The following is a 22851-nucleotide window of genomic DNA, read 5'->3' on the forward strand; positions in this document are numbered from 1 at the left end:
CCCCTAGTGGTCAAAAGTTATAAGCAATTCTATTTTGTTCTAAATGCATTTTAGTTTTTAAACTTTTTCAAAATCTGATAGTCTGACATTTTGACCCAGTAATTGCAGCTTGCAGATATATTTTCTTGAGTTTCTGATGATGTTTGATGTTTAATCATCAGTCTGCAAACTAACACTAAAACCGTAATAGAAAGTTTCTCTCATGTCAGAAGTTTACATTTATTGCATATTTACTGATGAGTGAAATCATAAACTGTATGTTCTCAAGTACATTAATTTGATCTGATGGATGTTCTTCTGATTATTTCTCTTCTATGTGATGCTGTTATAAACGAAGAGGGACTCAGATCAGTAAAGTCGGGAGATTCTGTTTCTCTAGTCCTTGATGTTGCTGGTATACAGAATGATGATGTGATTCAGTGGAGATTAGGAGATGAAGAAACTCCCATAGCTGAAATCACTGAACTGAATAAACTCTCATATGATGAGAGATTCAAAGAGAGACTGAAGCTGAACCCTCAGACTGGAGATCTCACCATCACAAACATCTCAGCTGAACTCTCTGGAGTTTATAAAGCAAAGATCATCAGCAGCAGTAGAGGAACAGAATACAGAACATTCAGGGTTGCCATCTCTGGTGAGTGGATTTGTTTTAATGATTAATATCTGACATGATGATGAGAGATGATGCAATGACCAGAAGAGTTTTACACTACACTGTCTTAACAAATTGAGTTTTTGGTACCATTTATGTAAAATACAATTAATATCAGCACAACTGAACTCAAATATGTGTTACATAAATGCCTGACATGCAGTTAATGTATACAAATATGTTCACATCACGTTTATTTGTGATAACAGGGCTTCGTTAAACAGTAACGGTCCAAAAAATGTTACTTTGGTCCAAAAAATATAGACAGACCAAACATTTCAAAGCATTTTCCGTTAAAAGATGCAATCTGATGATGAGTTAAGTTCAACTCTGATGCTCTTACGAATGCAGATGTCTCCTGGGTCCAAAAGTCCCCCATTTCTAATGACACATGCGAACAGATTGTGTTGCAATATGAAAGTGTCATGGAGAAAATCAGTTTTCAGTGCAGAAAGAGCCTCGTATAAGAGAGAGACGTTGGAGAGAAAGATCGTCTAAAAATCACCCCAGAGGAGGTTACTTTGATTTGGATCAGTATTTGAATAACATTGGATTTGCTGTATGTTAGAACCAAGATATGTTGTTGTATCTTGTTATAAAAATAGTTGTGTGACGTAAAAGTTTGGGGCGTTATTTATCTGGAACCGGTTTAATATTTTACTCATCCAGATATTGGAGGCGCAAAAACTGGAGAGAGACCAGAGTGCTTTTTACTCTTTTAATCAATGATGAATAAACTTTTAGTTATTCTGCGGGTCACATGCGTTCCGAGCCATAGAGCAGAATCCGTATGGATCACGGATCATCTGCTAACCCGGGAGAGGAAGAGAAAACGTGCGTTGTAGAGTTGTTTGTATTTTTAGGGCTGCTCTCTTCAGTTCATTTCAAGACCATTCTTTCTAACGCATTTTATTCTACAAGCTAGTAAGTCCGCTGGAAGTGTGTAGCATGCCCGGAAAGGAGAGGTCAAATTTTCCTAATTTTGTAGAGGATTAATCTACAAGACCAAGTGATCCTTCTAACATTAAAACCGAAGATTAGCAGGTCATTATTTACCACTCCCACTTCTGGCTGTTATCGAAGGAGAAATGGTGGATGAAGCTAGTTGTATGGAGAGGTTGTGACATCTTTTGGTTGGCCCGATATCACAAGCAGAACTGTTTTTGCAAAGTTCAGCTGCAAGCAGTGGTCTTTTATCCAATGTGAAATGTCACTCAGGCAGGCATACTGAGATATGTGCAGAAACTGTTGGATCGTAAGGCCAAAATGACAATTGGAGCTGTGTGTGATCCGCATTTAAGTGATAAGACAAGGCATGTTTCCGAATGACAGAACGTAGGGATGTCATAAATATGGAAAAAATCAGTAGTCCAATCACTGAGCCCTGAGGCACCCCGGTATTGAGATGTTGAAGAAATTGTTCTCATGGAAATTGGCCACCAAAGGTTCAAAGACCTCTGTTAATGACAACTTGTATGAAAGCTGAGGGGTGTGTTTTGCATTCAAAGACAACATTATGCTTCCAACTTGTTTTTCACACTTATTTAGCCCATATTTAGCATGAGACTCCAACACTTGTAACAGTGGAAATACATAAAGTCATAAAATAGCTTGCCCCCCCGAACCCCCTCTCCCCCATTTGAAGAACAAATGATAAGATTGATTTGCTTTTAAAAACAAGTTCTCCCATCACAGCTGCATGTGTTACTGACAGTATATTATCACATTGATTCATGTTTTTTGTCTGTTTCAGTGATCGCTTATGAGGATAAATCTCTCACTATACACACTGACAGTAAAATACAGAGCGGCAGTGAGATCAAGTGGATCTATGATAAGAAAACATGTCTGGTAACTGGTAAGAGTGGTGATGACAGTGAGACCAAATTTACAGATGATTGGACATTCAAGGACAGACTGAAGATGAATCATGAGACTGGAGATCTCACCATCACAGACATCAGATGGACAGATGCTGGAGTTTATAAACTACAGGTCAACAGTAATGGAAAGATCTCATACAAGATATTCAAGGTTTACTTCAAGGGTGAGTAACTCAAGACTTCTGATACAAAAATTAACTTCACTTCAACTATTGATGATCTGAGAAGAAAACATGGTCTTGTGAAATGATTGAATTTTATGAAAGCTGTTACACCGTGTTGTTTTGTTGTGCTGATTTTTGTAAGGAAAAGGAAACTCAACCATTACAGAGAACACAATCTAGACATTAAATTCCATATAAGCTCATTTGTACACTTTTATTATGTGTTTAATTGAACAAAGTAGATCAAGCAACACATTCTCTCCATTAGTTTATAAAGAACTCTCTTAAAAATAAAGGTGCTTAAAAGATTCTTCATAGCGATGACGTGGAAGAGAAATTTTGGTATCACAAAGAAGCATTCAGTCAAAGGCCGAGCTCCTTTATTTTTAAGAGGTTATGTAAAGTAACTTGAGTCTGATACTCACACTCGAAATAAATCTTAAATTTAATCTGCTTTCCAACAATTCTCTTAAAAGTGACATTTGACAGCTGATCTTTAAAATGTTTTTTGTGCAAAACCTTTTATTACATTTTTGCGAATGCCGAAGTTTTAATGAACTGAATGTTTGTTTGAACAGACAATGCTGATGAAAATGACCCGCACAAACAGAAATCAGGTAACACATAACAATGAATTTATCATTTCTTAATGAAGAACTGTGTTTTAAAGCGCTTGCAGTGAGATTTCAGTCCTGAAGTTTCTGTAGCTGACTTGAGCTTGTGTTAAAAAAAATGCTTTTGTCCTGCTTTCTTTTAAAATCTTTTATGATTTAGTTATTTAAAGAGATAGTTTTATTATTTCATGAAAGGTCTGGAACATGTTTTGCATAAAACACTCAAAGGCTGTGTAAACAAAACCCTTCTTACCTCGTCAAAAACAGCTCGGCTCACAGCGACCCGTTTTTGTGCATGTCTCTTTAAATCATAATGAGTCACAGCGAACCTCACCCCCTTCTGTCCGGCGTGTCAACACAACACACGTCTAGTACAACTAACATGGCGATGGTTTAGCTAAATTATATTTCCTGAATTCCTCTACGGTTAGTTTCATCTTAAACGTCTCAAATCATTCGTCCGAAGAAAGAAATAATATCCTAATGTGCAATATGATTAACGTTATCTAAAATCCACGGAATCCACTGGAGATCTCAGCGGAATTGAACCTTAAAACGAAACCAACCCCAGTGTTCGCCACTGTTCATTAGAAAAACAAACAGCTGCCGCAGCTAAACATATTATTGCACATCATATATTAACATTCATACAGCTAAACTCCAAGTCTCCATCTGCACTTATATACAGTGAGTTTAAAACTGGCTATATGTTCTATTTAGCCTGTGTCTGACTTAACTCCCTTCGCTATCATAAGCTTACATTGTCCTTCTATGGTACATTTACGTCAATTCAGAATGTTGAAATATGACTTACATCGGCAGTTTTGTATCATCAGTCAGTCTTAAGGAACAATTTTGAAGCTAATCCTGCTTGTTCTGTCCCAGGTTGATAAACATCACTAACTGCATATGAATCCGCTCTTGTTTTCCATCTGCTATTCATGACATATTTTTAGACAGGAGGAAAGCACCAGCCCCAGGTGGATAGGGACCATCTCTTTTCAACAAGTCAGGTCTGCCCCAAAAACTCTTCCAGTTATTTATAAAAATCCTTATGCAGGCATCACCTGGACAACCAGTCATTTAGTGATGACAATCTATTATATATCTTATCATTCGTGATCACCGAATGATGGAGTCTAACATTGTTTGTACCAATGCAAATAATAAAGGTATTCAATAAAATCACGATTGAAACATGCGGTTATTCTCTTAATTTTGGTTCCACATTACACTTTTAATTTACTCTTAACACTTTTTCAAAGCGCTCTATCCTATATGTGCTCAGCCCCCAAAATGAAATTTTGCAACCAATAAGCTCATTTTATCGAGAGAGGCAAAAATCATTATCACGAATAAAATGTGATTAATTTTGCAGCCCTAATAAGAGGCTAAATAACTGTGATCCTGCCGGGCAGTTGTGGGCTACTGAATAGAGTGTTAACTGTCATGATTATACCCCCTCTTGTCATGCTTTTCTGACTCTTGAATCAGAATCATGACAGTCTAACATGTTTAGTGGTGCAGACCCACATGTTGATTGTGAGAAAGACATGGCATTGTTTGTATTGGCATGCCATGTGCTTTCTTGGGTCTCATCTTTGTCCCCTTCCTCTCGTTTCCACATTATTGATTGTTAATTGTTTTATGCCCTGCACCTGTTCCCTCTTGGTCCCCTATTTATTGCCCTTGTGTTTGCTGTACTGTGCCGTTTTGTTTTGCCTTTTCCCACTTCTTGTTGGACACCCTACCTTGTTGGACACCCTACCTTGTTGGATACCTTGTCGTATTGAGTTAACTTGTTCTTGTCTTGACATTGCACGTTTGATCTAGTCTGTCCTTAATCTTGTTTTCTTGTTTTGCCCCCTCGTGGGAAGTTTTTCTTTTGAGTTCTTGTTTTGTCCTCGTTTTCCCCCATCGTTGGTTTATTATTAAATAAAATAATTATTACTGTACTGTTCTTGCTTATAATGTTTGTGTTTCTCTCTTCTGTGTGCTGCAGTGGCTAATACAGTTTGGAAATATGAGAATGATTCTGTCACTCTGAACAATGATGTTACTGAACTACAGTCAGATGATGTGATCCAGTGGAGGTTTGGAGAAACTCTAATAGCTCAGATCAACAGAACGAACAACAAGTTCACTACAGATGATGAGATATTCAGAGACAGACTGAAGCTGAATGATAAGACTGGAGATCTCACCATCAGAGATCTCAACACTGAACACACTGGACACTATAAACTGAAGATCATCAACAGTAGAGGAACATCATACTCTCAGATTAAAGTTTATGTCAGGGGTAAGTAAAGCTCAAGTTATTGTGATGAGAATGATGGCTTTTATACATCAAGTGCTGTATTGACATTACATGTGTTGTGATTTTATCTTCTCCACCAGTTTTGGATGTAACTAGTTACTAAGTAATTAGTTACTGTAATTTAATTACTTTTCCCTTGAAAGAGTAAAGTAATGGATTACTCATTTGTTTTCTGTAATTTAATTACAGTTACTTTTGATGTAATTAAACTAAATACTTTGTGAAATATATGCGTGTGCAATAGTGTAATTGACATCAAAATTCAAAGTCTTACTTTCAAATCTGTGCTTTAATGTATAATTCTCACATTTGTAATACTTTGGTCAGTTAATAATATTATTTATTTGAATGAATTAAATAGTTTCATGTCTATCATTAAATCACTTAACTTATCAAGGTTGATGTAGGATATAGAAAGTAATTAGTAATGAGTAACTAAATACCTTTTGGACAGAGTCATTTGGACAGTAATCTAATTACACTATTGAATATGTAATGAGTAACTAGTAATTAATTACTTTTTCAGAGTAACTTACCCAACACTGTTCTCCACACATCTTCTGAAATTGCTTCATGTTAAGCTGCAGGACTTAGATTTTATCTGCAAATAATAAGAATGTTATTTCACCACGAAATGAAACTTTCACAACTAAATAAATATTTCCCCATGTTTTGTGCCTAGAATAAAAAGGTATTTTATTACTTTATTTGCAAGGTCCATTAATATGAATGATGAGCTCTGCTCTGATTGGCTGTTTCACAGCCCTTGCTCATGGATGCGACTAGCTGACACAGTTGACAGATCGCTGAAATGGCAGAAGTAGAAAAGATCACTGCTTACTGATTGTAGCAGGGGTTTCTCGTGGCAATATGGCCGGAATTGAAGACCTTGCGCAGACCCGCCTGACTTTATAACTGTATAAAGGAGATGTGTGTCTGTTTAGCTAGCGTTCTATAAAGAAGACGCACATGAGTTTATATCTGAGAAGCTCACATTGTACAGATGACACATTCCTGACTTGATAGCTGCCCAGCTCACGCTGTATAAAGAAGATGTGTCTCTGTGCAGCTCACACCTAGACTTTCCTCACTTCATAACATCACGGGCTGTTTAAAGAAGACAACGATGTCATCATCCATCTCGATTTGTTTCACTGTACACATCGTCCGATGCCAATTCGGTAGACATAACCCATCCTTACTCACAATACCTGCAGTACTTCCAATGATTCGGGTCTGCACGTCCGACTGGTCTAGAACATGAGCGGGTATGTGCAATGTTGGGGGCGTACATCGCAACGTCGGTTTTATGTTGGGATTGGCCTCTTTTTCAGTGGTCATTTGCATCAAACGATTAACACAAGAAGGAGAAAACATTAGTGTTTGATGCTCAAGATTTGTCATTGACCTGTACAGACCTCTTATTATTCCTCAATGTCTAGGTTAATGCAGATATCATTCTATGGCACCTTCAAAACAGTTTGTGGCCGTATAAAGATGTTCTCTTTCAGTTCTGTTTTATATTCAAGACACGACTGACCAAATCACCACATACACCTTAAGCAGAGTTTTTGTAACCATGTTCATATTTACAGACGATGTGCTTATATATCCAAATGGTCTATAACACATTTATTTGGTCTGATGGATGTTCTTCTGTATTTTTCTCTTCTATGTGCTGCTGTTATAGATGAGCAGATTCTCAGATCAGTAGAGTTTGGACATTCTGTCATTCTATACACTGATGTTACTGGAATAGAGAGAGATGATGTGATTCAGTGGAGATTTGAAGATGATAAAACTCCCATAGCTGAAATCACTGGACTGAATAAACTCTCATATGATGAGAGATTCAAAGAGAGACTGGAGCTGAACCAAAAGACTGGACATCTCACCATCTCAAACATCACATCTGAACTCTCTGGAGTTTATAGAGCAAAGATCATCAGCAGCAGAGGAACAACATACAGAACATACAGGGTTGTCGTCTCTGGTGAGTGGATTTGTTTTAGTGATTTATATCTGACATGATGATGAGAGATGATGCAATGACCAGAAGAGTTTGTTGGCTTATTGATTATTAATAGGAACCACTTTTGGCGGGTTTGTGGAAATTTGCCCATTCAAACTAAGTGCCATTGGACCGATAGTTGGTGCAAAGAATTCAAAATTTATAAGCATAAGGTAGACTAGAGTTACTATAATGTTGTCGTGTCTCAATAGCTTACATAGCATGATCGTGTCTCATCACGAATTTAGTGTTATGCTTGTAAATGATGACTACCAAACCACAATAAATGCTTCATGGCATTCACATATATTGCGCTGCCCACGTGGAAGCTCATACAGCGACAGTATTTACAACATTGATAACAGACAATTGTGCTTCTCAACCACATGGGGAACCATACACCAAAACAGCTTGTTGTTGCTTTAAGCTACCACCATATTACTGTCTAGCCTAATCTTAGTTAGCCAAAAAGTAACGTACTATCTGAGCTGCTCTTTCTATCAGTTTTCTTTTAGTGCGTTACAGTCCAGCAGGTGATACGCTTTGCATGAACCGATGAAAGCATGCTGTGGTATTGCTGGAGGGACTGAGTTCATATTCTACAGTTCAGATAATACATTATACAAGTTACATTTATTTTAAATGGTGCTTCGTCCATGTTCATTTAATAATAAAATTATAATATAGAATTAATATTATTTTAACTTTTTTTTGTTTAAGTGAATGCTATTTATCACTCCCGTATGACGATGATATCATGAGCGGATTGGTCATAGCACCGCGTTTGTGAATTTAAACACACAATAAACCTCAAACCATCATTTCAACGGATTCCATTTTGCTGGTCACTTTGGTAATATACAGTGTGCACGGCCAGCGGGGGAATGGGGACAATCACGCTCCAGCATCAGGGTACGCTGTAGATTCAGGGCTCTACAAAGCTTAAGTTTGTTCGTCTGTTCGACCGTCTGTTAACGTTTCAGGTGAAGAACCGCACAATGCAACTTAACGGTTTTGCACCAGGCACAGTCGTAAACATTGCAAAGAGCTAAAACCAAACCCCTAACAAGGTCTACACATGTTCAATCAAATAAACGGATATGACGTTTATGTGGGCGTTCCCAATAATGCAGCCGGTCATCTACAGCCACTGATTTACATTTAATTTGCATGACTTTGAAAATAAAAACAGAAATGAAATAAAAGAGAAAATAAAAGGAAAATCAAACATTGCAATTTATTTAGAATTGTGTCAGTATAATTGTGTGAGCATTAATTAAAACCTTTATGTTTTTGCAATTTCTTTCATTTTCATATTGGTGGTCTTGTCTATAGATTTTAGTGAAAAAAGTACTGAAATATCAGAAATTGCATTTTCCTTTTCAATTTGACAGGGACAACACAGTGTCAATATAAACATGAAACGAAAATAAACTATTTTAATAGCTGCAATAATAATGCAATGTTAACACAAGATCAGCTGTATGTGTGATTTCAAGTAAATTATCACTCCAATTTACGTTTTCTGTGTGCTTTTACGTCTGTTTCAGCGTTCGCTTATGAGGGAGAATCTCTCACTATACACACTGACCGTAAAATACAGAGAGGCAGTGAGATCAAGTGGATCTCTGAAGATAACATCATTCTGGTCACTGGAAAGAATGGAGAAGACAGAGAAACCAAATACACAGATGATGAGAGATTCAAAGACAGACTGAAGATGGATCATAAGACTGGAGATCTCACCATCACAAAGATCAGAAAGACAGATGATGGAGTTTATAAACTACAGGTCAACAGTGATGATAAGATCTCATACAAGATGATCAATGTTTTTGTCAACGGTGAGTAACTCAAGATATCTGAAATATAATAATTCACTTCATTTTATATCAATCTTATATAATCTATTAATGATCTGAAAAAAATTGATTGCATTGATTAATTTAATAACATCAGATTTCTATACTTTTATTGTTTGTTTATTTGAACATAGTCAATGGTAAATGCAGCAGGATTATTAAAGATTCTCTCTTATATAAAGTGACTCTGTGATCACACAAACATGTGCAGAAAACACTTAGAAATGTTTCATTTGTGTGTTTGATTCTTAACAGACGGCCCTTCTCCAGATCAGAAGCAAAACTCAGGTGAGATTCTCTACAGCTGTGAGTTTGAGTCTGATTCACCAAATCATGTGAAATCATTTTATCATGTGAAAGCTAATGTGTCAATTATTTGTAACATATTATATTTATTTTATTTATAAACATTTATATATGGCAGTCAGAATCTGTTTAATCTGCACATGTCAGGTTCGGTAAAGAAAGTCAAATCCAACCAAAATAAAAATAATTTAATATAATCACCATTTAGTTGGAAGACTCTCTTGTGGGTTGTTCTTAGAATGCTTGCAAGTTGTAGAGTGCTAAAAATGATCACATAGGTAGGTAGTTTTGTAGTAATCATGTTTTTTTTGGTGCATTGAGAACTTAGAGGAAAACCATGGTTTTACTTTTGGGATTTTGGCACCCAGTGTTGAGAGGTATGTGTTATCATGTAGTTTGTGTCACGGTCGGAGGGACAGAACCTAAGTGCAGGCAGCAATGAAGGGGTAAACAGAATATTTATTAGATCTCCGAACTCCGATCTCCGAACGGCCCAAGGGGAAAAAAAATCAGCGGGACAAGATAGACAAGAACGAAGACAGACACCACACAGACAAAACAGAACATACTAGGGGCAGGGCTGACAAAACAATGAAGGGATTGGGGTTGGACATTAAGAAAAACATCAACAGGAAGGGAGGGGGGGAATGGGTTGGACAAGACTAGGAGTGCTAAACTGGGGTGGGACATGAGGAGGGGACTTAGGAGGGAACGTGGGGTGCTTCTTAGGGTGAAGCCGGGGCTTGGGATGGGCCGGAAAGGAATGGACAGACATGGCTGGGGAAGGCTGGGAGAAACACGGCCGGACAGGGCTAGGCGCTGGCTGGAAGGCCAGCTGGGCATGGCTGGGAACTGCCTGCATGGTCGGAGGAACATGGCTGGTCGCCGGCTGGAATGCCGGCTGCTGGGCCAGCTGCTGGGCCGGGACGGGTGCCGGCTGGGACGCTGGCTGCTGCACCTTACTGGACTCCGGCTGCTGCACCGTCTGGGATGCCGGCTTGATTGCCGGCTGAATCGCCGGACTCGGGACAACCGGACTCAATACCACTGGATGCTGGGCAGTACTGGACTGCGCTCCCCTCCCCGGTTACGTCTTCTTCGACCAACCCACTGAGCATGGGGTTGGCTGCGGAGAAGAGATGGGGAGGCTGAACAGTTCTGATCCGGAGGAGTCGGACGGGGAGTCCCACGACTTCCTCCCAGTCTTGGTTTTAGCCGCCGCATCTCAGCAGGTCCTAGGGGTTCGACGAGGCAGCTATTAAAAATAATTTTTAGTTCGGCCTCGTTGAACCCCGAGCCAGAAAGTTCATAGCGAACTCCTTAAGGGGCGTCCCCTTCTGTTTGAGACCGAGCATGATGGGCCTGGTGTCTTCAAAACGCCATGCTCGACTCTGCAGTAGCTGTCTGCTGGGTTCTTTGCGGTCTGTTCATTCTGTTACGGTCGGAACATTAAAACATTAAAATAAGATTGTATTTCAAGTCAATCTGAAATAATTGCATAGATAACTGAAAACGATGGTAGGCCTACTTTAATTTTCCAAAAATATATTTTTACTACACAATGAGCAACCAAATGAAAATACACCCGTCACAAAGTTCAATGTAAGGAAGGAAGGAGGCGGGAACCGGCGGACATTAAATAAACATTTAATAAAATAAACAAACCACAAAACGAAAGTAAAATGTACATACAAACATAATTAAACACAACATAATGCCCAGGCCTGGTCCTCTCTTGTCGTACACTCCTGTCGCTTGTCCTTTTTTAATTCCAGATATCCTTCATGAGAGATGCGAGACCTATGCAAAAGCAGCTGAAACTCGTATTGGAAGCTATTAATAGGAACCACTTTTAGTGGGTTTGTGGAAATTTGCCCATTCAAACTAAGTGCCATTGGACCGATAGTTGGTGCAAAGAATTCAAAATTTATAACCATAAGGCAGACTAGAGGTAATGTAATGTTGTCGTGTCTCAACAGCTTACATAGCATGATCGTGTCTCAACACGAATTTAGTGTTATGCTTGTAAATGATGAATACCAAACCACAATAAATGTTTCATGGCATTCACATATATTGCGCTGCCCACGTGGAAGCTCATACAGCGACAGTATTTACAACATTGATAACAGACAATTGTGCTTCTCAACCACATGGGGAACCATACACCAAAACAGCTCGTTGTTGCTTTAAGCTACCAACATATTAGTGTCTAGCCTAATCTTAGTTAGCCAAAAAGTCTGAGCTGCTCTTTCTATCAGTTTTCTTTTAGTGAGTTAGAGTCCAGCAGGTGATAAGCTTTGCATGAACAGATGAAAGCATGCTGTGGTATTGCTGGAGGGACTGAGTTCATATTCTACAGTTCAGATAACACATTATACAAGTTAAATTCATTTTCAATCGTGCTTCGTCCATGTTCATTTAATAATAAAATTATAATATAGAAGTCTTTCTGGTTGGCTAGTGCAGCGCCAATGGCTTAGAGATACTTAAAATGCGATGCTTGCTTCTTGTGTAAGTCTAATAATTTATCAAGGGGTTTAGGATTCCTGAGCAATTTTTCATTGTTTAAATGAATGTTATTTATCAGTCTCGTATGACTATGATATCATAAGCGATTGGTCAGAGCACAGCGCTTGTGAATTAAACACACAATAAACCTCAGGCTTCTGCTTCTGTGCATTTTTGAATCAGAGCTGAGTAAAAACGGTCTCAAAGGAGTCCACAGGTACCAAAGTGGATACTCTCACATGTTCACACTTATTTGTGGAGGTTCTGATACTGTTTTCACTCCATATTTTTCATTCTCTCACTTGCTTACTTCAGCTGTAATCCTCCTAGTCACATGGCCTTGTAAACTATCAGTACTGTTTAGCATGTTGACTGTATGTTATAGGATCTCCTACTTGTAAGTCGCTTTGGATGAAAGCTTCTGCCAAATTAATAAATATAAACGTGTTAATGTGTATTACATTTACAACATTACATTAGCAGTTTCATCTGTTAGTGTTAATTTGAATTAATGCACAAATTAATATTAACTTACAGATACATCTGGCATATGTTTAATAATGATTATTTATGTTGACATGATCATGAAATGATTATTAATGTAATATGAATGTGTTATAATGTTTGTGTTTCTCTCTTCTGTGTGCTGCTGTGACTGATACAGTGTGTAAATATGAGAATGATTCTGTCACTCTGAACACTGATGTTACTGAACTAAAGTCAGATGATGTGATCCAGTGGAGGTTTGGAGAAACTCTCATAGCTGAAATCAATAGAAAGAACAACAAGTTCACTACAGATGATGAGATATTCAGAGACAGACTGAAGCTGAATGATAAGACTGGAGATCTCACCATCAGAGATCTCAACACTGAACACACCCTTTTGAAAATGTACTTAGATTTTACAAGTGTAGTAACCATGTTTTTTTGGTGCATTGACAACTTAGGGCAAAACCATTGTTTTACTAATTGGATTTTGGTACCCAAATGTTGACAGGTATGCGTCATCATCAAGTTTTTGAGTCACAACTTCAGACCCGTTTTCATTTCACTCTGACCATTCTATATTTTAAAACTGCTTATTGATGAATATTTTCTCTGTCAGTTCTGTTTCATTACCAAGACACGTCTGATCAAATCAACACACACACCTTTAAAAGCAAAGTTTTTTTAACCATGTTTTTATTTTACAGATGAAAATTATTGGTGCTTGAACATCAAAACAGTCCATAACACATTTATTAGATCTGATGGATGTTCTTCTGTGTTTTTCTCTTCTGTGTACTGCTGTTATAGATGAACAGATATACAGATCAGTAGAGTTTGGACATTCTGTCATTCTATACACTGATGTTACTGGAATACAGACTGATGATGTGATTCAGTGGATGTTTGGAGATGACAAAACTTTCATAGCTGAAATGACTGGAGGGACTAAACCCTCATATGATGAGAGATTCAAAGAGAGACTGAAGCTGAACCCTGAGACTGGACATCTCACCATCTCAAACATCACATCTGAACTCTCTGGAGTTTATAGAGCAAAGATCATCAGCAGCAGAGGAACAACATACAGAACATACAGGGTTGTCATCTCTGGTGAGTGGATTTGTTTCAGTGATTTATATCTGACATGATGATGAGAGATGATTGTAACACATCTCAATAAAATGGAGGGAAGGAGGCGGGAACCGGCAAACATTCAAAACATTTAATAAAGTAATATAACAGCCGGCGGCCCCTCACGGACGACCGCCGTTTTTATTTTTTTAACAAAACATAATATAAATACAAACATAACACAAGTTCGGGCCCGGTCCTCTCTCTTCGACGGTCCGGTCGCTCGTTCCTTTTATATGCTCCCATCTCCTACGCGATTCGAGCCCGGTGTGCGCACAGCTGGCGCTAATTCACAATTACTCACCGGACTCGAACCACGGTCTCGCCCTGCCTACTCTACTACAATGATGTAATGACCAGAAGAGTTTTACACTTCACACTGCAGGGCTGTACATTATTTTTTTTTGCATGTAGCTGTGATAGCAGAAATGAAAACTGCTGCTTTCTGTATGTTTTCCTGTCATCTCCGGTTGCGTTCATATGTAAATCGTGGGCACATATTTTATTCATTCGATAAAAGAAACTCATACATTACATGCCCATAAACCCTCTCATTGAAGAAATCAGAACATAAGTGATCGATAGTGGATGAAAGAGAGCGATTCAAGCACCAGGTTTAAACAGGTAGTGTCCCCCTCGCCCACTTGTGATGTGATCGACCAAATACTTTGTAAATTGCTAACTAGTCTGACAAATACTTCACTTATTGTAAAATGAATAAACAACTACCCCCTAAGTTTCCCTTTCAGTGTAAGTCCAATATAACATTAACCCTGTCCTTTTAAACTGCCATTTGTCACTCATGCTTATCAGTTTGTCCATAAAGTCAGTAATTGTAACAATGTTCTAGACAGTGAAGGAAGGAGACAGGGTCGGCTTGATATATTAACAAAAATAAATAAAAATTCAGGCGTGATCACAATACGTTCTATCAACCATCAACAAACTCCAAATATATTTCTAAGATAAGAGGCAGCTTGCTTCCAGCTCTGTCCTTACGAGTTCCTCATTCAGTTTCTCTCTCTCCCATCCTTCTAGTTGTGGTGGCTTTTGTCCGTCTCCTCACCAATTACTGGAACTAGACATAGGTGTTTATCATCAGCACTTGATCCACTTACGTCCCGCTCTTCTCATGCCTCCCTCTCTTGTTGCAGACCTCGCTTAGCCACACCCCCCTCGCCACAAACCCCACCACCTGACACCGGCCTTCAGCCTCCATCCCCCAGTAGAGAAAGCTGGTAACTGGCATCTGTGCCCCCGGCCTGTGTACCACCTTGAATTTAATTGTTGTTGGGCAAGATACCGACGGGATATGAGGCTGATTCACGTACGCAGACTTGCTAGTGACCTGTGATTTATAAAGCGAATATTGCTTACAAGTGTGCGTACACACAGTTTTATAAGTGTGAATATTTTTTGCAACACTCGTCCAGCCGATCTCTCTTCCCTTTCGCTTCCGCTGTCGAGCTTTAAAGCGTCTCCTCGCCAATTACTAGAACGAGAAGCAGGTGTTTTCACTGAGCCGTTGATTTGCCTACTCCCCGTCTCTCTCCCAACACTCCCTCTCCCCGCAGAGCGTGCTGAACCACGCCCCCCTTGCCACAATGATATTTTACAATTCAATTTCATTTATATAACGCTTTTATACAATTTTTGTTGTTACAAAGCAGCTGTACAAGAAAAATATTGACTATAAGCATATATGCAACATAAATTAAATAACATTTTAAATAATAAATTCTATAGCAGCCCCCCGGCAGGCAAACAGTTCGTAACAATATGCAAATGGTGGCGAGGAACCCAAAACTCCAATTGAGAAAAACCCCTCACGGGAACCCAGGCCCAACCAGGGGATTCCAGCTCCCCTCTGGCAAAAAGCTTCTGCCTCTGCACAAGCTCAACAGTTCTTGCACGACAAGTCTAAATAAAAATAAATAATCATAGTAATAAGGTTAATAATAGATTCAAGATTTTCATTAATAATCTAGTTGCAGTTCAAATTTTGTAGTGACGACGTGTCAAGTCACAGAGTCCTTTATCCAGCTCTATAATCTCAGCTCTTGTCAGGATACCGCTTCCCATTCTCTCCTCTACCATCAGATCTTGACATGAACAGCATCTTGCCCGCTGTGGTAACCTTGGAACAATGAGACAAGACTAGCTGAGAGTAAAGAGAGTTTACACCTGTAAAGATTTGAAAAGCTGCAATAAAATGGAGCTATAAGTCTTTCTTCTTGTAAATCATCACTTTATTTCATCTGTGTGTTTTCACGTCTGTTTCAGTGATCGCTTATGAGGGAGAATCTCTCACCATACCGACTAACAGTAAAATACTGAGCGGCAGTGAGATCAAGTGGATCTCTGAAGGTAACATCAGTCTGGTCACTGGAAAGATGGGATATTTTTATGTCACAGAAACCAAATGTACAGATAATGAGAGATTCAAAGGCAGACTGAAGATGAATTCCTATGGCGATCTCACCATCACAAAGATCAGAAAGACGGATGATGGAGTTTATGAACTACAAATCAGCAGTGATGGAAAGATCTCATACAAGATGATCAATGTTTTTGTCATCAGTGAGTTACTCAAGATATCTGATATATAATCACTTCATTTTATATCAATATTCTCTATAAACTATCAATAGTTACATCTACAGGTGCATGTCAATTAATTAGAATATCGTGAAAAAGGTTCATATTTTTTGTCACTCATTTCAGAAAGTAAAACCAATATATAAAAAAGATCATAAAAGCTTGAAATATTTCACTCTATGTGTAATGAATCTATATACCATATTGGTTTGACTTTGTGAAATGATTGACAAAACTATTGACCTTTTCATGATATTCTAATTAATTGAGATGCACCTGTAAATTTACACTCTTATTTTGTTGAATTGATTAATTTAAAAAAATCTAATATTTAGACTTTTATTGTTTGTTTATTTGAAGTAAGTGTTGATGCAGCAGGATATAAAAGATTCATATTTTTTTAATGAACTGATTTTTGCTTTAAACAGACAAGGCTGTTGGAAAAGTAAAGGACAAACAGATATCAGGTAACACATCCAAATTGATATATCATCTCATAATGAAGAACTGTGTTCTGAAGCGTTTACAGTGAGATTTCAGTCCTGCAGTTTCTGTAAACGGTGAAAACTGTCCTATAATTTCATTAGACTTGAGTTTGTTTTCAATAATTGTCCTGAGTTTTTTGTCATTTATAATTGAGTTATTTAAAGGGATAGTTTTATCATGTGAAGGCGAACGTGTCATTTAATTTCTAACATATGTAATATTTATTTTAGGATACTTTCAAACATTTATATTTAGTTGCATATATTAATTAAATAAAATCTAATGTTTAGACTTTTATTGTTTGTTTATTTGAAGTAAGTGTTGATGCAGCAGGATATAAAAGATTCATAATTTATAATGAACTGATTTTTGCTTTAAACAGACAAGGCTGTTGGAAAAGTAAAGGACAAACAGATATCAGGTAACACATCACAATTGATATATCGTCTCATAATGAAGAACTGTGATTTGAAGCGTTTACAGTGAGATTTCAGTCCTGAAGTTTCTGTAAACAGTGAAAACGTCTTGGTTACGTATGTAAACTCAGTTCCCTGATGGAGGGAACGAGACGTTGTATCGAGAACGATAGATGGGGTTCTCAAGGGCGAAACCCATCTGTCGTTTTCGACACAACGTCGAGAGACCGACAGAAAGGGAACTGTCCTATAATTTCATTAGACTTGAGTTTGTTTTCAATAATTGTCCTGAGTTTTTTGTCATTTATAATTGAGTTATTTAAAGGGATAGTTTTATCATGTGAAGGCGAACGTGTCATTTAATTTCTAACATATGTAATATTTATTTTAGGATACTTTCAAACATTTATATTTAGTTGCATATATTAATTAAATAAAATCTAATGTTTAGACTTTTATTGTTTGTTTATTTGAAGTAAGTGTTGATGCAGCAGGATATAAAAGATTCATAATTTATAATGAACTGATTTTTGCTTTAAACAGACAAGGCTGTTGGAAAAGTAAAGGACAAACAGATATCAGGTAACACATCACAATTGATATATCGTCTCATAATGAAGAACTGTGATTTGAAGCGTTTACAGTGAGATTTCAGTCCTGAAGTTTCTGTAAACAGTGAAAACGTCTTGGTTACGTATGTAAACTCAGTTCCCTGATGGAGGGAACGAGACGTTGTATCGAGAACGATAGATGGGGTTCTCAAGGGCGAAACCCATCTGTCGTTTTCGACACAACGTCGAGAGACCGACAGAAAGGGAACTGTCCTATAATTTCATTAGACTTGAGTTTGTTTTCAATAATTGTCCTGAGTTTTTTATCATTTATAATTGAGTTATTTAAAGGGATAGTTTTATCATGTGAAGGCGAACGTGTCATTTAATTTCTAACATATGTAATATTTATTTTAGGATACTTTCAAACATTTATATTTAGTTGCATATATTAATTAAATAAAATCTAATGTTTAGACTTTTATTGTTTGTTTATTTGAAGTAAGTGTTGATGCAGCAGGATATAAAAGATTCATAATTTATAATGAACTGATTTTTGCTTTAAACAGACAAGGCTGTTGGAAAAGTAAAGGACAAACAGATATCAGGTAACACATCACAATTGATATATCGTCTCATAATGAAGAACTGTGTTCTGAAGCGTTTACAGTGAGATTTCAGTCCTGAAGTTTCTGTAAACAGTGAAAACTGTCCTATAATTTCATTAGACTTGAGTTTGTGTTCAATAACTTTCTGAGTTTTTATCATTTATAATTGAGTTATTTAAAGGGATAATTTTATAATGTGAAGGCGAACGTGTCATTTAATTTCTAACATATGTTATATTTATTTTAGTATACTTTCAAACATTTATATTTAGCAGTCTGAAACTGTTTAATCTAAACACATGTTTCTCATGATTGAATATATTTACTGAAGTGATGTTCATTTGTTTACTTCAGTGAAGTGAAAGACAATTATTTAAAGAATGTACATTCTTTTATGAAGAAAATTAATCAATGTTTAACTCTATTGCTGATACGTTGTTTAATGATATTGTGAATGTCATTTCAAAATGTTATTTCTTCGGCAAATTTGTTGACATTTCATGTCTTTTCTGACAGTTTCAGGCTATACTAAAACAAGAAGTTCAAATTGAATGAATGATCAACAGTTGTGATGCCTTTACTAAATGAAGCAGAAGATGAAGTTTGAACAGCTGAATGCTCATCATCACATCTGTAACATCATTAACATCTAGAGTTTTACTATTTCATGATCCGTCCTCTTTAAAAAAAAATCATCTTCATGGGTACTGTTGAGCTCGACTGATAAAAGCTTTTAAAACTAAAGTCACAGGTTTGTTGATAAACATTTAAACAAACTTTCATTTAAACTGCCATTGACACTGATCAATATTCAGAATCTGTTTATATTTTATATTTCATATGTTACTCACTGCATAGCATATGATCAGTTTGACTCTCATGTGTTTGATATTGTGTGATTTTAGACAGTATTGATTTAATATCTGATGATGATGAAATATTATATATACATGTAGAACATCTTCAGTCTTTCTCTAACCCGTGTCTAATCTGCTTTTAAACACATTTATTAATGCAATATCGCTCGAGTAGGAGTTTATGTAGTGCTCTTATATCGTCATGGTGGTGATTAGGGAGAGCGAGATTGCATTTATATATCAGTTTGATGTCACAAGTGTGTAAATAAATCAGAAACATCATCGGAGTTTAGTTAAAACCGGTTTTTAAAGAAATGAACTACTTTCTTCCGCCACAAATCCAAGCCCAGCATAACAGTGAAACTTTTCCTAATTTGTGCTTTGCTGCTTCAGAGACTGTAATACGATTCTGAGTAAGGAAGGAAGGAGGCGGGAACTGTCGACCACTAAATCGACTTTTAATAAACAACAAAACGAAAGGACCTCACGGACTAGTAAACACTACACAGCCAACACAAACCCAGTTAAATACACCATAATGTCAAGGCCTGGTCCTCTCTTGTCATAGACTCCTCTTGCTCGTCTCTTTTTGCCTCCCGAACTTCTCTGTGGGAGATGCGAGCCGGTGTGCACACAGCTGACACTACTAATCACTCGCGCCACCGGCCTCGCACCTTTCCCATACGGCTCTAGTCCCGCCCCGCTTGTCAAAGAAGATCAGTGAGAATGTGTTAATCCCATTACTCTGCGGCACTTTACATTGACCTACGAGACGTTGCCATTTGCATGCGTTTACCTTACTATTCCTCTCACACTGCCACCTCTGACCAACAGTTCAACGGTTCAACCGTCAGTACTGAATACATTTTTAAGAGATAATTCACTGAGGAATACTAGAGTTAAAAAAAAAACATACTGTAAACTTTAGGTGAAAGTGTTAATAAAAGTAAATTTTCCATCTCAACCTTATACATTTAAGATCCATTTTACAATTGAAGCCCCCGCCCCAACGTTCTCATCCTAATGATATGATGTCTTTTCTTCATCCCCACACTATTGGAATTACGATCTCATAATCAGAACTTTATTTAGATTTTAGTTAGATTTTCATTTAGAAGAATCTAAATACATTCAGTATATATAATTCAAATACAAGAGGTTAAAACATTTAAATATGTAGAATCTGAAATAAAGATGAAGTTATGTGTTTGTATTAATCTTTACTGATTTTATATATTACATTTTTTTACTCTAGAACTAACCCTAAACATTGGTCTACAAGTTGTTTTAATATAATCATTCAAATTTTTTTTTTTGAGTATTGTTAAGGACTGAGTATTGTATACTAAAATCTATCGTTTACAGTGATAATTACACATTATGAATTTTTATGGTTGTGACCACTTTAATGTTCTTAATGTCATAATTACATTAGTGTGTAACATATTTTGTACGCCCCTGTCTGTTTCATGATTAAATTAGTAGAAAAATAAGTTTTGTGTTGTGTTTGTTTATGTACCCCGTTGTTATTTTGTGTTGTGTTTTGTAGAGTGTTAAACAATATTTTGAAACATGTTGCATATCACAATATATTGTGTGTCTGAATCTCATTAGTTTAAATATCTTAAAAGACCACAGAAGAAGGTCAGTGATTCAAATTTCTTAAGTGAATTTGTTTCAAAACTTATGAAAAGTTTTTTTCAGTCTATACAATTTTAATAATTAACAACAACACTATTTTATCAAATTATTATTATTTGAGCAGTGTCAGATTTAAATCACACTTAGGTTCAAAATGATTAAAAAATGGAGTGGACTTCAGTCCCCTATTGTCAGTGCAAAGATTTGTCGCATCATCAAGTAGCAAAATTGAACTCTTCATCTGAAATCATTCATGACCATATCCTGGATAAATGTATGGATTATATGTCCATCACAGAGACCTGGCACGAACCAAACACCCTTTTTTCCTTTAAATGAGAGCTGTCCCTAAGGGGCATGGTTGTGGCCAGTCAATCATCCACCGCAGCGATCTGGAGTCATCTTTGCAACCATCACCTGAACTGTCTTCATTCGAATGCCTTGCATTTAAATGTAAGTCCCCTTCCCCTGTGCTATTCCACCTCATTTATCGACCACCCAAACCAAACCCATCATTTATCACCGAGATGTCACATCTTCTCACAACTTTTTGTACATCCTCTGCCCATGCTATAATTTTAGGTGATATGAACATCCACGTTGACCCCCTCCTGCCGCTTTGCAGCTGAATATCTTCAACTACTGGACTGCTTAATTCAAAACATGTTGTTGATATCGTATAGGAATAGGGGTGCATAATCCGGCATGATCTAAATGACTCAATGTAAATAAGTATAAATAAAGTAAAGAAATCTTTTATTTAATATTCGTTGTACAACTCATTTGGAGAAGCATTTTAGCTATGATCCACACTCCGGAGCAGAACGTGGCGGTAATGCGCAGAGACGCTGGATACCAACCGCTGAAATTCAAGGAGAAGACGAAGAAGAAGAGGAGGACCACCATATCAACCTGCTGTGATTCGGATAACGGACCTCTCCTTTTATAGATGATCTCGACGGAGAAGTGGATTTACAGTTTTTATGTTAAATAGCAAATAAGATAACAATATGTATTAATTAATCAATCACAGGAATATATCTTTTGACCTAAAGGAGGTGTTTTGTTAGCGTTTTGCGCAGTCAGCGCTGTGAGGGGTCGTGGGTGCGGCTCCGAAACTATGGAAACAGCGCACAATCTGTATCATCAACTGCCTTTGTTTACAAAGATGACTGCAATCAACATTAATATGAAGAATTGTTTTATGTTCGTATTTCTTGTCTGCGGTAAGTGTTGATCTATTTATATTCGCGCTTTCGGTTTCGATTTGTAACGGGAAACTGCGCTCGCTTTCAAGCCCAAAATAATGCAATTCAAGCGCGACAAAACATACGATAGGCTGCATACAATTCAGATACACAACTTCAGTCTGGCTAGATATTTCAGTGTGCTGGTTTGTGATTTTTGTGTACAGAAACATATGTGCTCGGGTCCTAGTTGCGTTTTCTTTTTTCATTTCATTACTTTCAATGCAATTTCTCTCAGATGTGTTGCATGGCCAAATAAACATTTCTTACAATGTCCTTTGATGTTGTTTTGTGTTGACTCTTCATTGTTTTTGTCCAGAACCTTACAACAATTCAAAAGCACAACGGGGAGGGGATGTTGTGCATGGGTGTTTCCATTGTGTGTCAAATACCATTTAAGAGAGAAGAAATAACAAAATTGACATTTCAAAGTTATTACGTAAGAAAAATATATGGGAATAAACTGCAAAGTATAAAGCGAAATATTACATAACACATT

At 37.2% G+C, this 22851-nt stretch overlaps 2 protein-coding genes across 8 annotated transcripts in view; both read left to right on the forward strand.

The window, feature by feature from the left end:
* The window catches only part of LOC130429972 (uncharacterized), a 33156-nt gene extending 12206 nt beyond the window's left edge, over positions 1-20950 (forward strand). Inside the window, exons 7-20 of one of the 7 annotated variants that reach the window (XM_056758830.1) lie at positions 338-637; positions 2409-2702; positions 3281-3319; positions 5319-5618; positions 7327-7629; positions 9198-9491; positions 9765-9797; positions 13625-13927; positions 16232-16528; positions 16975-17013; positions 17415-17453; positions 17992-18030; positions 18569-18607; positions 19124-20950. In XM_056758830.1, the coding sequence (XP_056614808.1) occupies positions 338-637; positions 2409-2702; positions 3281-3319; positions 5319-5618; positions 7327-7629; positions 9198-9491; positions 9765-9797; positions 13625-13927; positions 16232-16528; positions 16975-17013; positions 17415-17453; positions 17992-18030; positions 18569-18607; positions 19124-19158 (2354 nt within the window). In that variant the 3' untranslated portion in view covers positions 19159-20950. The remainder of the gene's footprint in view (positions 1-337; positions 638-2408; positions 2703-3280; positions 3320-5318; positions 5619-7326; positions 7630-9197; positions 9492-9764; positions 9798-13624; positions 13928-16231; positions 16529-16974; positions 17014-17414; positions 17454-17991; positions 18031-18568; positions 18608-19123) is intronic. The other 6 variants (XM_056758833.1, XM_056758832.1, XM_056758831.1 and 3 more) reach the window with 6 other exon arrangements.
* Positions 20951-22012: 1062 nt separating this feature from the next.
* LOC130429971 (uncharacterized) overlaps positions 22013-22851 on the forward strand; it is a 52122-nt gene continuing 51283 nt past the window's right edge. The window contains exon 1 of the mRNA XM_056758829.1: positions 22013-22331. Coding sequence (XP_056614807.1) covers positions 22226-22331 — 106 coding nt within the window. The 5' untranslated portion in view covers positions 22013-22225. The remainder of the gene's footprint in view (positions 22332-22851) is intronic.

Source organism: Triplophysa dalaica, chromosome 10 (genome assembly GCF_015846415.1).
Source record: "Triplophysa dalaica isolate WHDGS20190420 chromosome 10, ASM1584641v1, whole genome shotgun sequence".
In the NCBI taxonomy this organism is placed as follows: Eukaryota; Metazoa; Chordata; class Actinopteri; order Cypriniformes; family Nemacheilidae; genus Triplophysa; species Triplophysa dalaica.